The sequence below is a fragment of the Juglans regia genome, chromosome 13 (assembly GCF_001411555.2).
Source record: "Juglans regia cultivar Chandler chromosome 13, Walnut 2.0, whole genome shotgun sequence".
NCBI classification, from domain to species: domain Eukaryota; kingdom Viridiplantae; phylum Streptophyta; class Magnoliopsida; order Fagales; family Juglandaceae; genus Juglans; species Juglans regia.
In genome coordinates this window covers 5,445,852-5,465,822 of record NC_049913.1, presented here as the reverse complement: position 1 = coordinate 5,465,822, position 19,971 = coordinate 5,445,852, and the positions used below count along the sequence as shown (strand labels likewise).

The following is a 19,971-nucleotide window of genomic DNA, read 5'->3' as shown; positions in this document are numbered from 1 at the left end:
AAATTGATAAATTAAAAAATTAACAGTAGATTTTATTTTTGGCTCGCATAGTTTAAAATAAATAAATATGACTGTTGATTTTTATTTTCTTATACGTACACACAATGATTAAAAATAAAACAAAAAAAAAGAAAGAAAAAAGTTTATAATTGGAACTTTGTTCACTCAACCACGTGTTGCCGTGTTGGGCATAATGACAACAAACCAAGAGTCCTTTAATGGTAGCCCACAACCAAACAGAAAATAAAAATAAAAACAGAGTAAAATCATTTAATACTAAACAGTGGGTAGGGGAATTAGCTCACCGGCAGCGACCAAATCATTGCTCAATCACAACGAAAAACACTCCTACTTCTAGCGCCCGCCCGCCCCCACACACACCAACAGCTACCTACAATCACCGTCGGCGTATTGCACATTCAATGCACTCTCATAAATCTCATTCTTACCCCCTCTCCACTCGCCATCTGTACGTCACAACTTAATTCTATTTTACCTATGGGCCCCACCCTCTATAGTCTATACCCTTGACCTTGGCTGGACTGACTGCCTTCTTTATACTGTCTTCGTTCTCTCTCTCTGTCCTCCTCGCTGTGTTAATCGGCCATTATTATTTTTTATTTTTTTAATTTTTTTTTAGTTATAATTCCTCTCGAATTTCGCGATCCGTTATAGCGCTCAGATCGGTAAGGAATTACTGGACGCATTTATGACCGTGGGATCTTCCTCGTGATCCGTGACCGTAGCGCTCTCATTTCCTTTTCACTTCTCCAGGGGCTACTTCTTTATTCTCTTCTTCTTCTTCTTCTTCTTCTTCTACTACACTACTTGAGACCAGTACTGCATTCTCCTCGGTTGGCTCCGGCTCTTTCTGGAATTCGGGCCCCGTTTTTCCGTGTTCCTGACCTGAATGCGGGTTTCCTTGATTGATCCTTTGAGCTTGATACGTGACTGACTGATCGGAGCTGGGTTGAAGGAGCTTTCTTTACACAAGATGTCGGGCCCACTGGACCGGTTCGCCAGGCCTTGTGAGTGGCTTCTCAGTTTCGATTTTTCTTTCTTGGAAATGCTTTTGTGAATGTTTGTTGATTCATATCGGTTTTTTGTTCGGTTTGGTGCGGTTCTAGGGTTTCACAACTTCACTCTAGTCTCTCTGTTTAGTCGCTGAGAAAACTGAGGACAGTTTTGAATCTGGTTGTTTGTAAAGAACGGTTGGGCTAATGTTGTTGAGAATAAGGAAAAAAAAAAAACTTTTTATCCGAGCATGTGGAAAACAATACTCAGGGTTAGATTTATGCGAATGAGCTATTTTCTTTTATGGGCCCCTTAATAATGGAATGAGTTTAAGCTTTAGGAACTGTTAAAGGTTATTTTATTCCCTTCTACATATATTCTCGAGAACCAAATGCAATCGTTGCAAAGAAATTGCATACTGATTGATGTATGGTATTCGTTAGTGAATTTGTTAATTATTTTATTTGTTGGAGTTCATGCTTATGACCGTGGCCGTAAGTATATGAACTGTTCAACTTCGCTTTTGTTTCCCTTTGGGTTTGAGGTGGCTGTGCGATGATGCGTATTGTTGTGAAGTTCATTCCTTGGATTTTGGAAGTTATAAAAATTGGATATGAAATGTCCATATTGCTTATAGTTGTTTTGGTTAAGATACTATTTAGCCTTAAACACAAGGATCTGTACGCCCTTTAGTCCATCGTAGTTTTGTATTGGTTGTTTGGAGTTTAACATTTTGTGATGTTTCTTTGTGGCAGGCTTTGAAGGGTTCTCTGGTAGTGATGAGAGAAAAGAAAGGAAATCTGATTTTGAAAATTCTGAGGACGAAAGGAGGTTTAGAATTGGGTCTCTGAAAAAGAAAGCGATCAATGCATCTACCAAATTTAAACACTCTCTCAAGAAAAAGAGTAGAAGAAAAAGTGATGGTCGAGTCAGCTCTGTTTCCATTGAGGATGTTAGGGATGTTGAAGAGCTCAAGGCTGTTGATGCATTTCGACAAACACTGCTCTTGGATGAACTGCTACCAGAGAAACATGATGATTACCATATGATGCTGAGGTGCTCCATCTCTCATCTTTTTAATATTTATCTTTCATATGCACAAAAGATTCCAGATATTTTTTGGTGCCTTTTCTAAAATGATTCTCTTTTTATTTCGATACATATAACTGATTTTGAGGGTTTTCATCTTTAGTTGGAAGATTGCATCATTAGCATGGAAGAAGTATGGCTTCATATCTTTTTTATGGGTTTTTACTTGCCTCCTGAATATGCCTCTTCTTCGATTTTCCGAGTTTATAAATTTTGGGATGTTTAAATTAGCTTTCTTGGAATCCGTACGTTCTATGCAATTCTTTGGGATTTGCATTCTCCCATGTGTCTCCTTGCATGTTCTCCCATGCTTTTCTATAAAAATTGGAAGTGGGCATCTTTTGCCTTCCAAAAAATGAAAATACTCAATGTGGGCATCCTCAATATTTCTCTTTCCTTGTGCTAAAGATATGTTATGTTCTAACATCCTCGAGGATTATGACATTACTCACAGGTTTTTGAAAGCAAGGAAGTTTGATATTGAGAAAGCAAAGCATATGTGGGCTGATATGCTTCAGTGGAGGAAGGACTTCGGTGCTGACAACATTATGGAGGTAACTAAAGTTGATGTTTTACCGAGATTTGCAGTGCCTAGTATATTTTCACCTTATTTACTGTATTGATGTTTACGTCAGGATTTCGAGTTCAAAGAGTTGAATGAGGTTTTAAAGTATTATCCTCATGGTCACCATGGTGTGGACAAGGAGGGAAGGCCTGTTTACATTGAAAGACTGGGAAGAGTTGATCCTAACAAACTTATGCAAGTTACAACTATGGATCGCTATATAAAATACCACGTGCGGGAATTTGAGAAAAGCTTTGCCATAAAGTTTCCAGCTTGCACCATTGCTGCAAAGAGGCACATAGATTCAAGCACTACAATCTTAGATGTTCAAGGCGTGGTAAGTAGCCCATACATAATCATTGCTGATTGCAGAGTTCATAGTTTGGTTGAAAATCAAAAGATCTAGTAGCTATTTGTTCGTTCTTTCTAACATTTTAGTCATTCAGGGCTTTAAGAACTTCACAAAGTCTGCACGGGAACTCATCATGCGGCTGCAGAAAATTGATTGTGACAATTATCCGGAGGTACGAAGTCTGCTTTCTTTCGACATGATTTATTATTTCCTAACTGATGCAATATTAGCAAAAGTTGAATTCTCATATCAGTTTTGGAATTTGGTATGCTCTTAACCGTGCAGACTCTTTGCCAAATGTTTATCATCAACGCCGGCCCTGGGTTTAGGCTGCTCTGGAACACAATAAAGACTTTTCTAGATCCCAAGACAACTTCCAAGATTCATGTATGCCTTTTTTCCCCTTACCATACGTTCTGAGTACCATGTTTCACAACTGTGGGGCCTTGACTTCTTGTATATTTTTAGGTTCTTGGAAACAAATACCAGAACAAATTGCTTGAGATAATCGATGCCAGGTATTTTGGGTTTGGTACTTCCACTAGTATGTGAATATTTCCTCCATGCTTTTAATGGCCGTGATATTTACTCATCTTCCTTTCATATGTGCACCATTTGTTAACTTAATGAAATCTTCGCAATGTGGGCAGTGAATTACCAGAATTTCTTGGCGGTTGCTGTACCTGTTCAGATCAGGGAGGTTGCCTCAGGTCTGACAAGGGGCCATGGAGAAACCCTGATATATTAAAGGTTATATTTTTAGCCTCAAGATTGCTTTTTGATAAGTAATATAATTTTATTAAAAAGCGTAGAGGGGCGCAATTCTAGTAGACAGGAACTTTTAGCTGTGAGATTTCTTAGTGCTGTCAGATATGCTTTTTCATTGACCAGTTGTACTTCTTGTGGTAAATGAAAAATAATTGGTTGTTTGCACACTTTCCTGCAGATGGTGCTTAATGGTGAAGCAAGGCGTGCTAGGCAGGTTGTGAAAGTTTTAAACAGTGAGGGGAAGGTTATTGCCATTGCTAAGCCACATTGCCCAATGGTTAGACCTTTTTGATTCACCCGATTTTGTTGATGGAGCCACATTTTCAAGTATTTTTTATCTTAATAAGAATTGTTCCAGTTTTTATTGATGGAGCCATATTTCAAGTTTTTCTGATCCTACTAATCACATATTTTTCTTTTGTTACCATCTCCAAGCAGTTGAGAGGTAGCGATACATCCACTGCTGAATCAGGATCTGAAGCTGAAGACATCGCTTCACCAAAAGCAAGTAAGAGTTATTCACACCTTCGATTGACTCCTGTTCGTGAAGAGGTAGGTTTCTCACCTTTTAATCTGTGATTATGATAACAAAATCAATGTCTTTCATTGATGATTTTATCGATGGTTTTGGGTGCCTTGAAATTTATTTTGCTCGAGGTAAAATGACAATGGGACCTCAGAAGATTTTTCCTGTTAAACTCTGGTTTTGAATTCACGAATTGGTCAGTTTTGAAATGGTTATATTGCATATCAATCTCTTGATTTATTTGTTTTGAACCTTGCCTTACTTGGAGATTGTTGATTGATAATGTATGTCGATGTACTAGGCAATATTATCTAGGAATTCATTCGAAGCTATCTTGAATAATGAATTTTGCTCATGTTTTGAAGAAACTGCTTACTCTTTTAATGTACTTTCATGGATATGCAGGCTAAGGTCGCTGGAAAGGCAAGCTTTGCTGGTAGTTTCTCGGGTTATGATGAATATGTTCCAATGGTTGATAAGCCTGTTGATGCTGTTTGGAAGAAGCAAATGCCACTCCATAGGCCTTATGCTCCCAAAGGTTAGAAATTTTATCCTAGATCTACCGTTGTCTATCATGTTTATATGCCCATTCTCACTATGACTGTGAAGCAAGCCTTCTTATAAACCAATTTTGGGAACCTTCCTTATGGACTTGAAGTGCCCTTGTGTAACTCCGGCATTGTTGTCGTCCTCCTAGAAGTATAGGGCAATAGAATAGTAAAGCCTCTGAAGTATGATCAAACACCCCCCTCTCCCCTCCCTTTCCTTGTTTTGACTTGACTCAATTGTTTGTCTGGTATCTCATTTCTTTGCACCTGTAATACTGGTTGTTACCTACTTATCAAAAAATAATTTCCTATACAGGGACACTTCCTCTTCCCGAGACCCAAAGGACAACTGAAGGGATTCGTGCTCGGATTCTGGTGGTGATTATGACCTTCTTCATGACCCTTCTCACTCACTTCCGTTCAGTGGCTGGTCGTCTGACAAAGAAGCTTTCTGAAACACCAAGTAATCGTGAGCAAAATACTCCTTCCTTGATGGTTGATGGAACTGACAAAGAGGATTTTCACACTCCTTCACCAACTCCAGCTCACACAGAGGCAGATCTCCTGTCTTCTGCGCTGAAGAGGTTGAGTAAGCTTGAAGAGAAGGTTGATACACTCCAATCAAAGCCATCAGAGATGCCTTATGAGAAAGAGGAATTGCTTAATGCTGCTGTTTATCGCGTGGATGCCTTAGAGGCAGAGCTAATTGCAACTAAAAAGGTACAGTGACTAATGCACGGAACTTTATCATTATCCTGCAGGACCATTTCAACTTTCAAGTGCTGTTGTGGAGTCCTTTCACTAGTCAATTATTATAATGAATGTTAATTGCTGGATTGTCCAGTGCACATTGAAGCCATCAAATTACAGGTCTGTCATATCTCAAAGGTGGGCACAACATGCAATAGATGGCTACTGTGTGCATTGGAAGCATCCGGCAAATGGAGTGTATTTTAGCCCTGATGCATACCTTCATAACTTTAACTTAAATTTTGAGGAGCTTTGTGGGAACACTGCACTGCCTTTCATTTCTTTTTATGCTAGGTGCCACACAACTGTATTTATCACTCCTTTGGCTTGTGTTCAAAGGGACCCAAAATGAAAAGTATTTTTTTTTCTTGGCAAACAGGAAGTAATTAATTAATAAGAGTAATCTGCTTCCCCCTCCTAGTCTATAATATGGTTCGCCAGCCAAAGAAACTCATAGTTTGGCCGTAAGAAAAGACAATTAGCTGTTGTAGAATTCTCTTTGGCTTCCCCCTTCCCCCTTCCCCTTCTATGATCTATATTTGATATATGTGCACGATATCTTCATTCTCGATCTGCCTCGCTATGCATGCATTACCCCCCCGTCTTTTTTTCTTCGTAAATCCCTTTGATGTCATGCATTTGGAATGCGATTTGAAGATAACAGTGTACACATATATTTTACGTATTTTTTTTAATTCAGCGCATTTTTCAAAAGATGCATGTATTGATGAAGAACTTTCTTCTGAACAGGCTCTGCATGAAGCTTTAATGCGGCAAGAAGAATTGCTTGCCTACATAGACTGTCAAGAGGAAGCCAAGTTGCGGGTAAGTCGATGGATTAATCTTAATGTTACGCGTGTGATATATATGCATATAGTCGACATATTGCTTCATTAATGAGATTGTGAGTTTGTGAACTCATATTTCCTCTTTTTGCTTGTTAATCAGAAAAAGAAGTTTTGCTGGTAAGATGTTTGGCCGACGACAATGCTACAGGAGAAGATCCGTTTCTTAGTGCTTTGGATACGCAATCTTAAACAGTGCATCTATGAGAAACAGACCTTGTTGTCAAGATGTAAAAAATAGCATTGATGTACTGAAACTGTCAGTAGTTTGTTTTTTCTTTTTTCTTTTTTTCAAACGTCGTGCCTCCCATGGAATGTTTGGAAAGAGTGGACTTCTCAACCGTTGAGTTTTCAGATCTTTGACTTTTAGGGCCTTGAGAGTTGAGATTGTTAAGATTGAAACATTTGATGGGAGAGTTATCCAACTTTAATGAAGCACTTTTGTGATTATTTGTCCCTTGAGATATGTTTGGCCAAATCTTTAAAAAGAAGCTTATAAACCAACGTGATTTGATGTGATATGCGAGACTATCAGCTTTTTATTGTAAATTTATTTCTTGTGATATGCGAGACTATCAGCTTTTTATTGTAAATTTATTTCTTTGTAGATGCAATACTTTTGCCGCTTGCTTATCTATCATCTACGAGAGCAGCTACCTCAACTCGGGGGTATGATAGTTTCTATAACTCACAAGTATATGTGAGTGGAAGATAATCTTATTTGTACGACAAAGTGGACGAAAATGACAACGTCGTTACACGAACAAAGAAGATTGTGAAAGTGAATGACATTGAGTTAATGAATGTTGAGTGTATAATCCTCCAATCCATCCGAGACAATGAAAAGACTGGACAAAATGCCCAATAATCAAAACAAAATTCTCCATCCTTTTCATTGGCAGCCAAACTTCTGCAGTGGATTTTTTCCCTTTCATTTGGTCAGAGGAAATGAAGCTTTTCAGTGACTCAAAAAAGTCAAAAACTGCAAAAACCCCATGAATATTTATTCAATACACACACTATTTAGAATAAACGACACACTCTTAATTTACAAGAGGCTTTGAGTTTAATTTATAAGTTGACAAAACAAACATGAAACATGGACTAAATGCATTAACAGCATCTTCATGGGATGAAAACCAACAACATAGCCGCCGACTTACAGTTAATCTTTAGGTAATTATTTGGAGCATTGTACAGAAACCAGCAACCAAGCACCTCACCAGCGGAATGGGTTCTGCAATCACAGTCCAAAATAAAAACTTTTTAGTAAAATGAAAGCTCTATTTCTATATCTGAAACAGGTGCGATTGAAAATTGTAAGCAACATCCGAGATTTAGTAAATATACCAGCTTGTTCTTCTTCTTCTTCTTCTCAATGTAGGCTACGAGCTCCTGCTGATGAACAAGAGAATCCTCAAGCGCCTGCACAAAGAAGAATGGTATTCGTTACATTTGGTTATCTTAAATTAAAGTTCTGTCTTCGTGTATCTTATATCAGATCATACCTTCTTGGTCGAGGATAGCTGCTGTTCGAGGGCATCGACACGGCTCAGTGCAGCGTTCAGTAACTCCTCCTTCTCAGGTGGCATGACGGCTGGTTTGTTGGTCAAAGCAACGACCTTCTTCTCCAATTCAGCCATACGTTTCATCATCGACATGTAATCGCTGCTGGTGATAGCAGGTGGTGGCAACTGATGGCCTTTCATCATGGTGGGATCATAGTAAAAGGAGCTGTCATAGAGGGACGCTTCAGTAACTTTCTTTGGCATGTTCCTTGCCAGGCGGACTACAGTGAAGATGCCCATAACAATGGCCATAATCCCACCAATAATGGGATTGCTTAGTCCTTCAGGAGCCTTGAAAGAATTATGCACAGGGAAACATTCTGTAGCAATGGAAACACAAAGTAAATTTTGTTCAATAAATCCTTGATCACGAAAATTCCCAATTTAAAGTAAATGAAAACCTCTAAAAGTTGGTGTTCTTCCACTTTCGTGTCACATTTCCACAAAGAGATTATGTCAATTTTAATCGTATTTAAACAAGCTGGAATTATTCCATGTCGAAGAAAATAACCTTGCAACATGTTTACATGGAAACCAGTGACACTACACAAGATAGTATTAAGGATATTTTTAGTTTAATCATACACATATCTGATTCTAAACTGGAAGGCATCAAAGAAGCAAATTTTCAATTTTGTACCTTTAGAAAATGAAAATTTATCATCTTGAACTGAGTTTGGCCAAGCTGCAACCAGAGCCTTGTCTACAATTGGAACGAAGCTGTGATAGGCACTATTCCTCCTTTTGATGATGGGAGCCTGCAACGTGAATAGAATTTTTATTTACTCATAAGGAGCAAAGTTAACAATCTATGTCCAAATTGCAAGAGATAGAGATCCAATATAGAAATCAACTCAGAAATATAGTAATCTCGAAAGATTCCCCGCTAGCACTCTTGGCCTCGATGACATAATCTTCATGTCAAAGTTGATAAACTTGATTAGAATAAATAACTTCTATCGTGCGATGAATTAAATTGAGTAGAGTGAGATGGAAATACAGAAAAATGTACTTCTTCAGGAACAGGAGAGAGTCTTGGATCCTCCGCATAATCCCTTGAAAATATTGGAGAGAGACATTGCACGTCGCCTGCTTCTGAGTTGAAAGAATCGTACCTCTTCATATTATAGCATTGAAAAGAAAGCGTCAGGCATTTAATTGACTTGTATAAAGACAGACCAGACAATTCAAAGACCATGACCGAGAGTATACTTGTAATGGAATCGTGAATTTTCAAATTCTCATTTACGAGAAAGATAGACATGAAGTGAATTCTATCGCATTTAATGTTGTCCGAAGAAATTTATATGAATAATCTTAAATGTTATAGAATCCACTTCATATGTTTTCTATCATTCACTTGAAGTTCTCAAGTCTAGACGAATTTGAAGGAATCTTTTTGCTTATAGAATACAGAGAAGATCATGAACTTGCCAAAGAGGTCAGACTTCTTTCAACTCATTACCTTTGGGCATGCATTCTCATCTTCAGAAATTGTCTTCTCCTCAATCCCGGAGAGTATTGTCCTCGGGCATTTGGCCTCACCATTTTGAACCATCTGGCTTATCAAAATTATAATTAGTCATTTATTGTTTATGTTGCATCTTGCTCAGATAAAAAAGGACATTTTAACTTGATCAAAGATCATTAAGAAGTATAGTCAGTCACCTTCAATATGTCTGGATCATTCCATGGCCCCTTATCAGAACGCATGCAACCACCCTTGTCTGCACAGGTACAAGAACCACCGAAAAACTCTGGAAGCTCACTGCCACAAATCCAGGAAAACAAGGTGTAAATGAGATTTGATGGAAAAATTGTTTATAATAAAATTCTTCCATCAAGCATGTTATAGATGTTGTCAAGGTAGCTAACGTGGAAGGATCTTCTCAAGTAAGATTTGTAATTGCAATTGTGGAACATGCAATTTATACCAGATGAGCTGGTCCTCTGGCAAAATAAAACTGGCCAAAATAGACAAAATTTAGATTTTGTGTGAACTGGATGAAGAAAGAATTACCTAGCATCAATAACTTCAAGCAACTTGCTCTGGTACTTATTGCCAAGAACCTGATAAATTAATCGTGACTTTCTTTAGCAGAATTACTTGATCAAAGTCAGTGGAAGTTTTGGATAGATGGATGACAATGCTTACATGAATTTTTGAAGTGGTCTTGGGATCAAGGAATGTTTTAACTGTATTCCATAAGAGCCTAAATCCAGAGCCAGCATTGATGATGAACATGCGGTTTAGGCTCTGCAATAAACAGAAGATTGATCAGTCAATGTGAGTGAAGCCAGAAACTATAATTCAGGCTAAGGTAGAACACCAAGAAGCTTGAGGCACATCATGAGCTTTTAGAGAGAAAATGCGTACCTCAGGATAATTGTCACCATCAATCTTCTGAAGGCATGTAATAAGTTCCCTTGCAGATTTGCTGAATTGTTTAAGCCCCTGAGGCGTCAATCGTATAATAACTTAGGATACACCCTTTCCGAAAATAATTAATTGGACAGAAAGTAAAAAGAATTCACAAAAAACAAAAGCAATAAAATGGTTTTTAATCAATATTTTGAGTGAATTTCTACCATCCTCTGTTTGATGATTTAAGTACTGCTTGGTTGAGCAAATATAAAATAGGAACTGCCAGCTTACCACTCCTTGCACATCCAAAATAGTTGTGCTCTGGTCAATGTGCTTCTTAGCAGCAATGGAACAGGCTGGCATCTTTACAGCAAAGGTCCTCTCAAACTCCCTTACATGATACTTCAGATAGCGGTCCATTGTTGTGACTTGCAACAGCTTGGTGGAATCAACTTGACCAAGCCTTTCGATGTAAACAGGTCGTCCTTCTTTATCAACTCCATGATTCCCTTGTGGGTAGTAATTTAAGACTTCATCGACTTCCTTGAAATCAAATTCCTTAACCAAGAAAGGGAAGAAAAAAGATTTGACAGCTTGTTAGTGAAAAAAAAAAAAAACAGAAATCAAGTATTAGAAAGTAATTTAATTTTTCAGTGAATACCTCCATGACTGTGTCTGTTCCAAACTCCTTCCTCCAGTGGAGCATATCAGCCCACATTTGCTTTGTTTTCTCAATGTCAAACTTCCTAGCCCTTAAAAATCTGTACCAACATACATGAATGACCTGGTTGGTTGTTTGTATTCTGGAGGCATAACTGAGCTACAGCTACAAGTGCAACCTATAGCCTTTTAATAGTGAAGAAAGAGAAGTATCTGTGACCTTAGCATCATATGATGATCATCATGTTTTGAGGGTAGTAGTTCTTCCAAGATAAGTGCTTGGCGGAATGCATCCACAGCCTGTAGCTCCTCTGCATCGATGTTATCCTCGATAGCAACAGACATAACCTTGCTGTTTCTCCGGCCCCTCCTTTTCAAGGAATGCCTAAACTTGGTCGAGGCATTAATTGCCTTCTTCTTGAGAGATCCGAGTCTTGTCTTCTTCTCATCCTCAGAGTTTTCGAAGTCATATTTCTCCGGACCTATAAAAATGAACAATGTTTAGACCACTCATAAATTTAAGGTCGTAACAAAAAGACTGGCTGAAAGATCTTCTCCTCTTGCTACTGCTCTTTCATATTTCATCTCATAGCAAGTGAATTTTGACATATTCAAGCCCCTCAAGAATCAAGAAAGCATCATGAATCAAGGCAGGTTTAACCAACAAGTTTCCATCTAAATGATAGAAGAAAAACAAATTACGACTACAAAGAAAATATTTTCCACAATTGCAACAGCTCTGAGGTTACATAAAATTGACAGAAGTCTCCATTTGGCTCATTTAAATCATTTTGATGTCTTTAAAACTGTGTGATGCGAAATTTCCTAAAGCAAAAGAGATCCGCTTTGGGCTTAGTTAAGAGGGAAATTCTTGATCTTCCAAATCTGAAATCTTTCTATTCCTTTTATTTCTTCTTTTTTCACTTCTCTCAGAATCAATTCTCATCACTGTCATACATGGAACATAATCAGGGAAGTATTTAGAATAATCAAAACCACATCAAGATAGATATATATCTCATAACAAGATTCCAGCAGACGAAGTGCGGACAAAGGCATGCTTGCGAGAGACTTACCCTCTTTAGATGGTCGTTCAAGAGGCCCAGACATAGTTTCGCACACAGTTGCCATATTGCAAGATAAGCTCGATTAAGACCACAAGAGGACAGGAGGATCAAGCACTCATATATAACAAGACGCCCAAACTAGTTCCCTCACGGTATATGCCTACACCTTTACCCATACACAAAAGTCAGAAACTTGCAACATTCAGAGCAAACATAATCAATATAAACGAAGGAAAAAAAAGTTGGAATAATAAAAGCCTGTTGGAAAACATCATAGTAGCCAAAGAAAACGAATAAACGCAAATGCCATAAAATGTTGGATCCAAAAGTTCAAGAATCAGACGAGTAATGAAGTGAAAAGAGAATGTGGGTAGAGAAGAAGACGAAGGCAGAGAGAGAGAGATGGGGTTTGGGTAAGGAATACCTTTCGATAAGAATGTAGCAAAGGGGTGCCGTGAGAGGAAGAGAGAAGTGTATATATCACCCGGATTACTCTCTGAAGTTGCGGCCCCAAAGGACGGCCAAAATGGACAGCCAGGATGACATGACAGAAATAGGAATTGGAATATCTTGTTCCCTGCCATTGACAGGGTCTTGCAGACTGCAGAGCGTAGATAATTGGCCTCTTTTTTCTGTTGCTATGAAACAGAAGAGAAAGAGTAGGCGAAAATAAATGCAAGCCACTCCGTTGGGACTCTCTCTTCCCCACGCAACTAACCAACCAAGATTATGTAATAGCTCCAAACCCACCCACTTTCCCCGCACCATTAACGACTAGTTCCATGTTCATAAACTATATGCTATACAATTTATTTTATTTTTGTGGATTATTTTATTTTTTAATGGATTTGCTTGCAGGTATTATACTTTCATAGCTGTATTTTATACACTGATGTTGAAGTTGGTGAGAGAAAGTCAATTTAATTAGCGTCGTGGCTCTCCACTAAAATTTTGCTTATTCTAATTCTCATGCCAGCTTATGGAAATCCTATGTCATATTGAATGATAATCAAATGTAAAGATCATGTCAACTTCAATATATATATATATATATATATATGTATTCAACCTCCATTAATTTATATATATTTTTCAATTTTTCCCACCTCCTTTAACTTTCTTTTTTAACTTTTTTGGGTGGGTACGTAAATCTCTACCTCATCCAGACGCTGTGCCATGAGTTTTCCAATATTAGTTTGTGGTTGAGATCTGCATGCAATTGCACCCACGTAAACCCACTACAGCCAAAAGATATATGAATGGTGTGGAGGAGTTTTGAACTATTGGATTGAACTTGAAAAACCAAAAATAGAACACACGCAACTTGAAATTAGTCCCTATTTTAGTACGTGCTTGAATCACATTTTCTCTCACGTGCCTCCATGGCCAAGCGATACTCGACAATTATCATACTAAACATCTTGGTTCGATGTTATCAAGTAGGACAACTATATAACATTGAGGACAAATTCATTGAGAGAGAGAGGTGACTTTGGACATTGGTATATTGAGTCGAACTTTTGTTGGTAAGCCATTCTCTTGCCCCGTCGTTCTTCTGTAAAAAAGAAAAATGATATTTATAGTCGTAAAATATATAAGAGTCATAATTTTTTTTAAAAAAGTGAGTAAATATCATAATTATTTGATAAAAAATTAATTTTTTAATAATAAATCTGCTCTTTTATCAAAAGATTATGTAATATTTACATACTTTACGACTGTATTTAACGTTACAAGATGTGTGATGTGTCCTCCCCACCGCCAACCTTCAACCAATACCACTCTTCTATTGTCAAAAAAAAAGTCTATACTCTTCTGTCACGCTACCACTAGTCTCACATGTAACCGTAGCCGCACATCATCTTTACCAGCACTAGTATAATTATCACCGAATCACCGATAAATGTATCGATATCTTCAAACTTGAGACACATATAAAGTGAATTGTGCAGTATTTATTAAGTGCTTAATATTGTCCAAATAATACATACACACAAATAATAGGACTGAGATGTTTGATGAATAGTAAAAGATAAATTACTATTTTTTAACTTAATTAAAAATAAAATTACTTAAAAAAATAAAAGTGAGAATTTTTGTACATTTTAAATTAATTAATTTGGTGGCTGCCTGTCGGTTCTCCTTTAATATATATATATATATATGTTTAGAATAATATAAAAGAAAATTTATTTTGAATTTTTGATATTTACTAAAAGGAAAATTCTAGTTCTACTAAGAATACTCGTTGAGAGTGGATACCGATTGTACATTTTTATTTCTTTAATGATTAAACAAATGTTTTTTAATAATTTTGTGAATTTTTTTTTTTAAATATTTAAGACTTTTAAAAAAATGTTTAAGAAAAAAAGCAAAAAAAAAAATTTACATGGCCAGTGAGGATTCTCAGTGAATCCTCGGCCTTATGAAAAATTGAGTGAGATTTGCATGTTTGGATTTTATAACTTAGACCGAAAAATATCTTTGACTGAGATGTAAGATATTTTGATTTGGTCTCAAAGCCAAACATGGCCGTACATTTGTCAACCCGAGACGTTCTAGTCTCTTCTAGAAACATTCATTCGTGATACCGTACAATTTTCTAATAAACAAAGTCACGAATAAGACAAAAGCACCCTAAGACCTTTTGTCCTTTTGTCAATGCTGTCTTCTTCGTCCATGGCCGCCGCAAGTTTCATCTCTCACTCCCCATCCCTCCCCAAAACCCACAAATTCACTCTTAACCAAACCTCCTTTTCTCCAATCCCAATCTTACATCTCAAACCCGCCCCAAGACTTCTCTCCCTCAGAGCCGTCCTCACCCAAGACCCAACCCAGACCACACCATTTCAGCACTGTTTCACCAAATCCTCTGATGGGTTTCTTTACTGTGAGAGCCTCAAGGTCCAGGACGTCATGGAGTCCGTTGATAAGAGGCCTTTCTATCTCTGCAGTAAGCCCCAGATCACCAGAAACTTCGAGGCCTATAAGGAGGCATTGGAGGGGCTGAACTCGGCCATTGGGTATGCTGTCAAAGCCAACAATAACTTGAAGATTCTGGAGCATTTGAGGCAGCTTGGTTCTGGTGCAGTGCTTGTTAGTGGAAATGAACTGAGGCTGGCTCTCCACGCCGGATTTTATCCCACCAAGTGCTCTCTCACATATATTGATTTTGAGATATGTTGATCTAGATTTGACTAGTAATGCTTAAGCGCTATCTCGCATTGTACCCGTGTCACTACTTTTTTAGTTTTAACTTTTGTGTTAATATTTGGTGTCCGTATGAACAGGTGTATTTTTAATGGGAATGGGAAACTCTTGGAGGATTTGGTTTAGCTGCCGAGAGGGGTGTCTTTGTTAACGTTGATAGTGAATTTGACTTGGAGAATATTGTATCAGCTGCGAGAATAGCGGGCAAGAAGGTTAATGTTATGCTTCGGATTAACCCAGACGTGGACTCTCAGGTATGTTGTAGCCAGATTATTCTTCATATTTTTATGGTCGTTTTCTATGTGGAACTTGTATTGTAAGTAAAGAGAACACCTTTTACAGACTTTAAATTGACTACGTTAAAATCTTTGCCAATCGACTGGTTCATTCAGGACATCAGCGAATTCCATACATTAGATGGTCGTTTGCACCTTGGGAACACTTTGGGTTTCAGAAGTTTGAATCAGCCCTTAGTCCACCACTTATTCTTGAAATAATAATCTCTTATAGGAGCGCCCTTGATGCATATGATTTAAAACGTGTTTTATTGTCCATTTGCTTCATACTTGGTCATCTATACTATTGAAGTAAGGCAGTACATACTAATCACAACTACTCTTTTATCTGAACTACCCAAGTTCATTTTTTTCACGTTGGTCTACTTTCTTTGTACTGAACTTTATGTTAGTGGCACGTCTATTCTTTTCTAGGTCCATCCTTATGTTGCCACTGGGAATAAAAACTCCAAATTTGGCATTAGAAATGAGAAGCTGCTATGGTTCTTGGATGCTGTCAAGGCACATCCTAACGAGCTGAAGCTTGTGGGAGCGCATTGCCATCTTGGGTCCACCATCACGAAGGTATTTCAACTACATTGTGTTTGTCTCTATGTTTCTCTCATGTAGTTGTGCTTTTTTTTTCTTTCGGTATAAGTTTTCCATAATTGAAGGTGCTTTAGAACCTGCTGAAGTTTAAGTCTGGGAAAAGTAATGCTCATTGTATGATAGCTGTACCTATCCCAATCGGTTCACATGACGAAAACTCTTAGATTTCTTTATACGGTAAAGTTTTTATTTGCGTAGCTTGGTTGTCTGTTGCTGTTTTGACTTGTCATGGGCTGTTCCAGCAGAATCTGTCCCACTATTTTTTCTATTGATCTTGGATTCATTCTCTGTTTCTTTTTTCTTTTGTGGGGGGGGGGGCGCCAATTCTGATATTCTGCAATTTGGTTTTTCAATACGTAAACATGTATTGTTCTTTCTATGATATGAGAAATTTTCAGGTGGACATATTCAGGGATGTAGCGGTTCTTATGGTCAACTACATTGACCAGATCCGAGCTCAAGGATTCAAAGTTGATTACTTAAATATTGGAGGTGGGCTTGGGATAGATTATTATCATTCTGGTGCTGTCCTCCCCACACCCAGGGATCTCATTGATACTGTGAGGATCATATCTCTCCATCCTTGTTTTCTTGCTTTTGTTAAGCATGAAAATTAAATCTGCATAGTGAATAACTCCCATGAAGAAAGAGAGAGTTCTTGATGCATGGGTAGCATTTACTCCCGACCACGGACATGTTACAGGCATCAAATGCTAATTTTTATCCTCAAAATTCTACATAGTTATAGCTGCATACTAGACACTCGAAAGTAGTTATCTTAGAATGATTTGTGCAGAAAGGGTTCTTACATTTGCACGTTTTACAAGAATGTAGAGCACAGTTAGGCTTCGAAGGAAAAGGGATTTTAGTTTTTACCGCCATCATAATCATCTGAGCCTTGCATGAATTTTTGTGATTTACATGAAAATCCACTACCTGGCAGAAATAATTTGATTTTAACATGAATGGTCCTTGGACCAAATGGCACCTCTTCTCCCCATAAACAAAGGGTGGAAGGTGGGTAACTGGTTCCATCCCTCACTTGAGAGTTAGGGATTGGCTGAGTAATTGCAACATGTAATTGCAACATGTAGAGAGTTATTTCAGAGTTAAAAAGGTATTGGCTGAGTAATTGCAACATGTAGAGAGTTAAAAGCCTCTCTCACTTGAGAAGGCGAACTCTCTTCATTTACTTTTATTTCAGAGTCTTGGCAGGTATTTTTTGAAAAGAGTCCTCGCTGGTGTTAAAATGGTTGACATGGTAAATAAGGCTTTGTTTCCTAGTGTGTTGTAGTTACCACAAGAATTAAAGTTCCTACTTTTATTTGTATAAATTCTCATTTTTAGAATCTTGGTTGTTGGTGCAGGTTCGCGACTTGGTCCTTTCACGAAATCTTACTCTCATTATTGAACCTGGGAGATCAGTGATTGCAAATACTTGCTGCTTGGTTAATCGGGTAAGTGGGGTTAAGACTAATGGAACCAAAAACTTTGTCGTGATCGATGGCAGCATGGCAGAACTTATCCGTCCTAGCCTCTATGGCGCTTATCATGTAAGTATTCAATTATTCTTAACTTCCCTCGGGGTGAACAGCCTTAGTGTCGATTGAAGATGATGGACATCTCACTTCAATCAGCTCAGTATCAGTTTGTTTTTTGTTTTTTTTTTTTTAAATTTCAAGTGTATTATCAAATGCTTTCTGTTTAGTGCTTGAAAAAAATAATTCAACATGTCGTACTTGATCCAAAAATCATAAAAGTGAGATTTTACCGATCAAAAAATAAAAACTTGATCCAAATATTGTGTTAGTCAGTAACCATATCTCACACCTATATAACAGTGGAGTATTCAGTCTATTTGAAACTCAAATTGCTGATTCTGATCTATAATATTATGTAATAGATGTACTTGTAGTTTTCCTCATTTCGAACTAATTTCACTAATCAGCATTGCTACATCCCACGTTCCTGTGTTTTTTTTTTGTTTATCAGACTTGTTTTTGCCTTTCTTATAACAATTGACTTGTAAGTATCTGGTTGCAGCACATAGAGTTGGTTTCTCCTGCACCACCAGGTGCTGAGATGTCAACCTTTGATGTAGTGGGCCCTGTATGTGAGTCGGCAGATTTCCTGGGGAAGGATAGAGAACTTCCAACTCCAGTCAAGGTAGTGTCTAGGCTCCTGTTGGATTCTAACATCTATAATTTTCTTGCCTTTTTTAATGGGGGCTAAGTTTGAATGCTCTTGTGCGTCAACCAAAAAACCTGAGGATTCCATTTTACTTTCTTCTGATTGAGTTTCACTTTGCAGGGAGCTGGTCTCGTTGTTCATGATGCAGGTGCTTATTTCATGAGCATGGCATCAACTTTTAATCTTAAGATGCGCCCTCCAGAGTACTGGGTATGAAAGAATTGACTTTATGCTGTCTGTTTCTTCAACCACACATCTATTCTGTACAAAAATGATACTGGAAAGTCTCGAGTGTTCCATCAATTAACCCTAGAGATGGCTTCTACTGCTTTTATTTTTAGGTTGAAGAATATGGCTCGGTGGCCAAAATTCGGCATGGGGAAACATTTGAAGACCATATAAGATTCTTTGAAGGGATTTGATCGACACCATTAGTTGTCTGTAGCTGCATATTACAATTTGACGAATTATATCAAGTTACATCATTTTATAGATTATTATTTTATATAATTCTTTTATGACTTAAATATCTAAAAAGAAAAAAAAAATTGTACAAAAAAAAGTTGGCGGAGAGAGCAATGTGGCAACTCGTGATCTAAAATCTTCCTTATTTTGTTGGCAACATTTGAATGGATGTTTTTGTGTGTACATATCAATGCATGCTTTTCTATGGACAATGACTCTTACTTAGACACATTTATATTTTAGTTCATTCGTCATTTCAAAAATTCACTCCACCCCACTACATCAATTAATATCAATGTGGGCCCCTAACCTATATGCTAATGCTATGCAATTTGGAAAGGTCCCCATCATGCTTCCCATTATATTACTAAAAGGATTATAAATAATCAACCCCCCCATTGTAAGCAACGACTAAGCAATGCAAAATATTTATGTTTTGGGTCCTTCATTATGTTTTTACTTTACACTCCTTTTCTTAATTATTCCAACGTCACAATCCCTTCTTGCATTCGAGTGTCTTTTAGAAATTGCTGTACAAAATAAGTTTTTTAACAGTTATAGAATTTTACTATTAAAAAATTATTTATTAATGTTGGCTCTGCAAGAGCGTTTCGATCAATCTGGTGTTAATTTTTTTTAATTAAAATTCATATTTTTTCAAATTTCAAGCCCAAACAGGGCATCTTTGTATTTCCCTAAAAAAATAAGTCGTGATTCATGAAGTTGGACATCATGACCTAATTAAAGTTGAAAGGGAAAAGCTCCCCTAAATGACTCCATTTACATCGACTGTTGTAGTAGGGTTTGATCCAAACGTGTTGACGACGCAGATAGATGCTTTTATGGTTTCATTGGATTGTTGAATTCAAAACCCTTCAATCAATTCGATTTTAAATGGCTTTTATCTCACCACAATAAGATAATAAGCTTTACTGGAATTTCCGCAAGCAACTTTTGGAGCTTTACCATTTTGTCTTCAAAACCTTTTTCTTTTCCTCCTCTCTTTTGTCTTCCCATTGACAATTTATTATATATATATATATATAGTAATACTAGAGAGAAGCCACTATAGCAATGCACACTTTACACTCACTGCGTGGCTGCT

The 19,971-nt window shown here is 37.5% G+C and overlaps 2 protein-coding genes and 1 pseudogene across 5 annotated transcripts; 2 read left to right on the top strand and 1 right to left on the bottom strand.

Moving 5' to 3' along the window:
- Positions 1–562: 562 nt before the first annotated feature.
- Positions 563–6,919, top strand: LOC108986967 (phosphatidylinositol/phosphatidylcholine transfer protein SFH8-like). 2 transcript variants are annotated; one of them, XM_018959781.2, is made up of 14 exons: positions 563–1,028; positions 1,770–2,070; positions 2,558–2,657; positions 2,739–3,005; positions 3,115–3,192; positions 3,306–3,407; positions 3,489–3,538; positions 3,671–3,770; positions 3,967–4,065; positions 4,227–4,340; positions 4,720–4,852; positions 5,179–5,582; positions 6,363–6,437; positions 6,561–6,919. In XM_018959781.2, exons 1-14 carry the CDS (start codon positions 995–997, stop codon positions 6,579–6,581), a joined length of 1,878 nt encoding a protein of 625 aa, XP_018815326.1. In that variant the 5' UTR covers positions 563–994; the 3' UTR covers positions 6,582–6,919. The 2 variants fall into 2 exon arrangements, with proteins under 2 accessions (XP_018815326.1, XP_018815325.1); XM_018959780.2 differs by having other exon boundaries at positions 658–1,028; positions 4,224–4,340.
- A 293-nt stretch (positions 6,920–7,212) lies between these two features.
- LOC108986968 (phosphatidylinositol/phosphatidylcholine transfer protein SFH3-like) lies at positions 7,213–12,799 on the bottom strand. 3 transcript variants are annotated; one of them, XR_001995463.2, is made up of 16 exons: positions 12,542–12,799; positions 12,127–12,283; positions 11,271–11,532; positions 11,052–11,151; positions 10,682–10,948; positions 10,403–10,480; positions 10,181–10,282; positions 10,046–10,095; positions 9,694–9,793; positions 9,491–9,583; positions 9,026–9,142; positions 8,666–8,783; positions 7,966–8,345; positions 7,808–7,882; positions 7,621–7,694; positions 7,213–7,439 (listed from the first exon to the last, which is right to left on the bottom strand). XR_001995463.2 is itself a non-coding variant. In XM_018959783.2 (15 exons), exons 2-15 carry the CDS (start codon positions 12,179–12,181, stop codon positions 7,677–7,679), a joined length of 1,803 nt encoding a protein of 600 aa, XP_018815328.1. In that variant the 5' UTR covers positions 12,182–12,283; positions 12,542–12,799; the 3' UTR covers positions 7,213–7,676. The 3 variants fall into 3 exon arrangements, 1 of the variants encoding a protein (XP_018815328.1); XR_004798066.1 differs by having other exon boundaries at positions 9,038–9,142; XM_018959783.2 differs by having other exon boundaries at positions 7,213–7,694; positions 9,038–9,142.
- Positions 12,800–14,796: 1,997 nt separating this feature from the next.
- On the top strand, positions 14,797–19,057 carry LOC108986926 (annotated as a pseudogene).
- Positions 19,058–19,971: the final 914 nt, after the last annotated feature.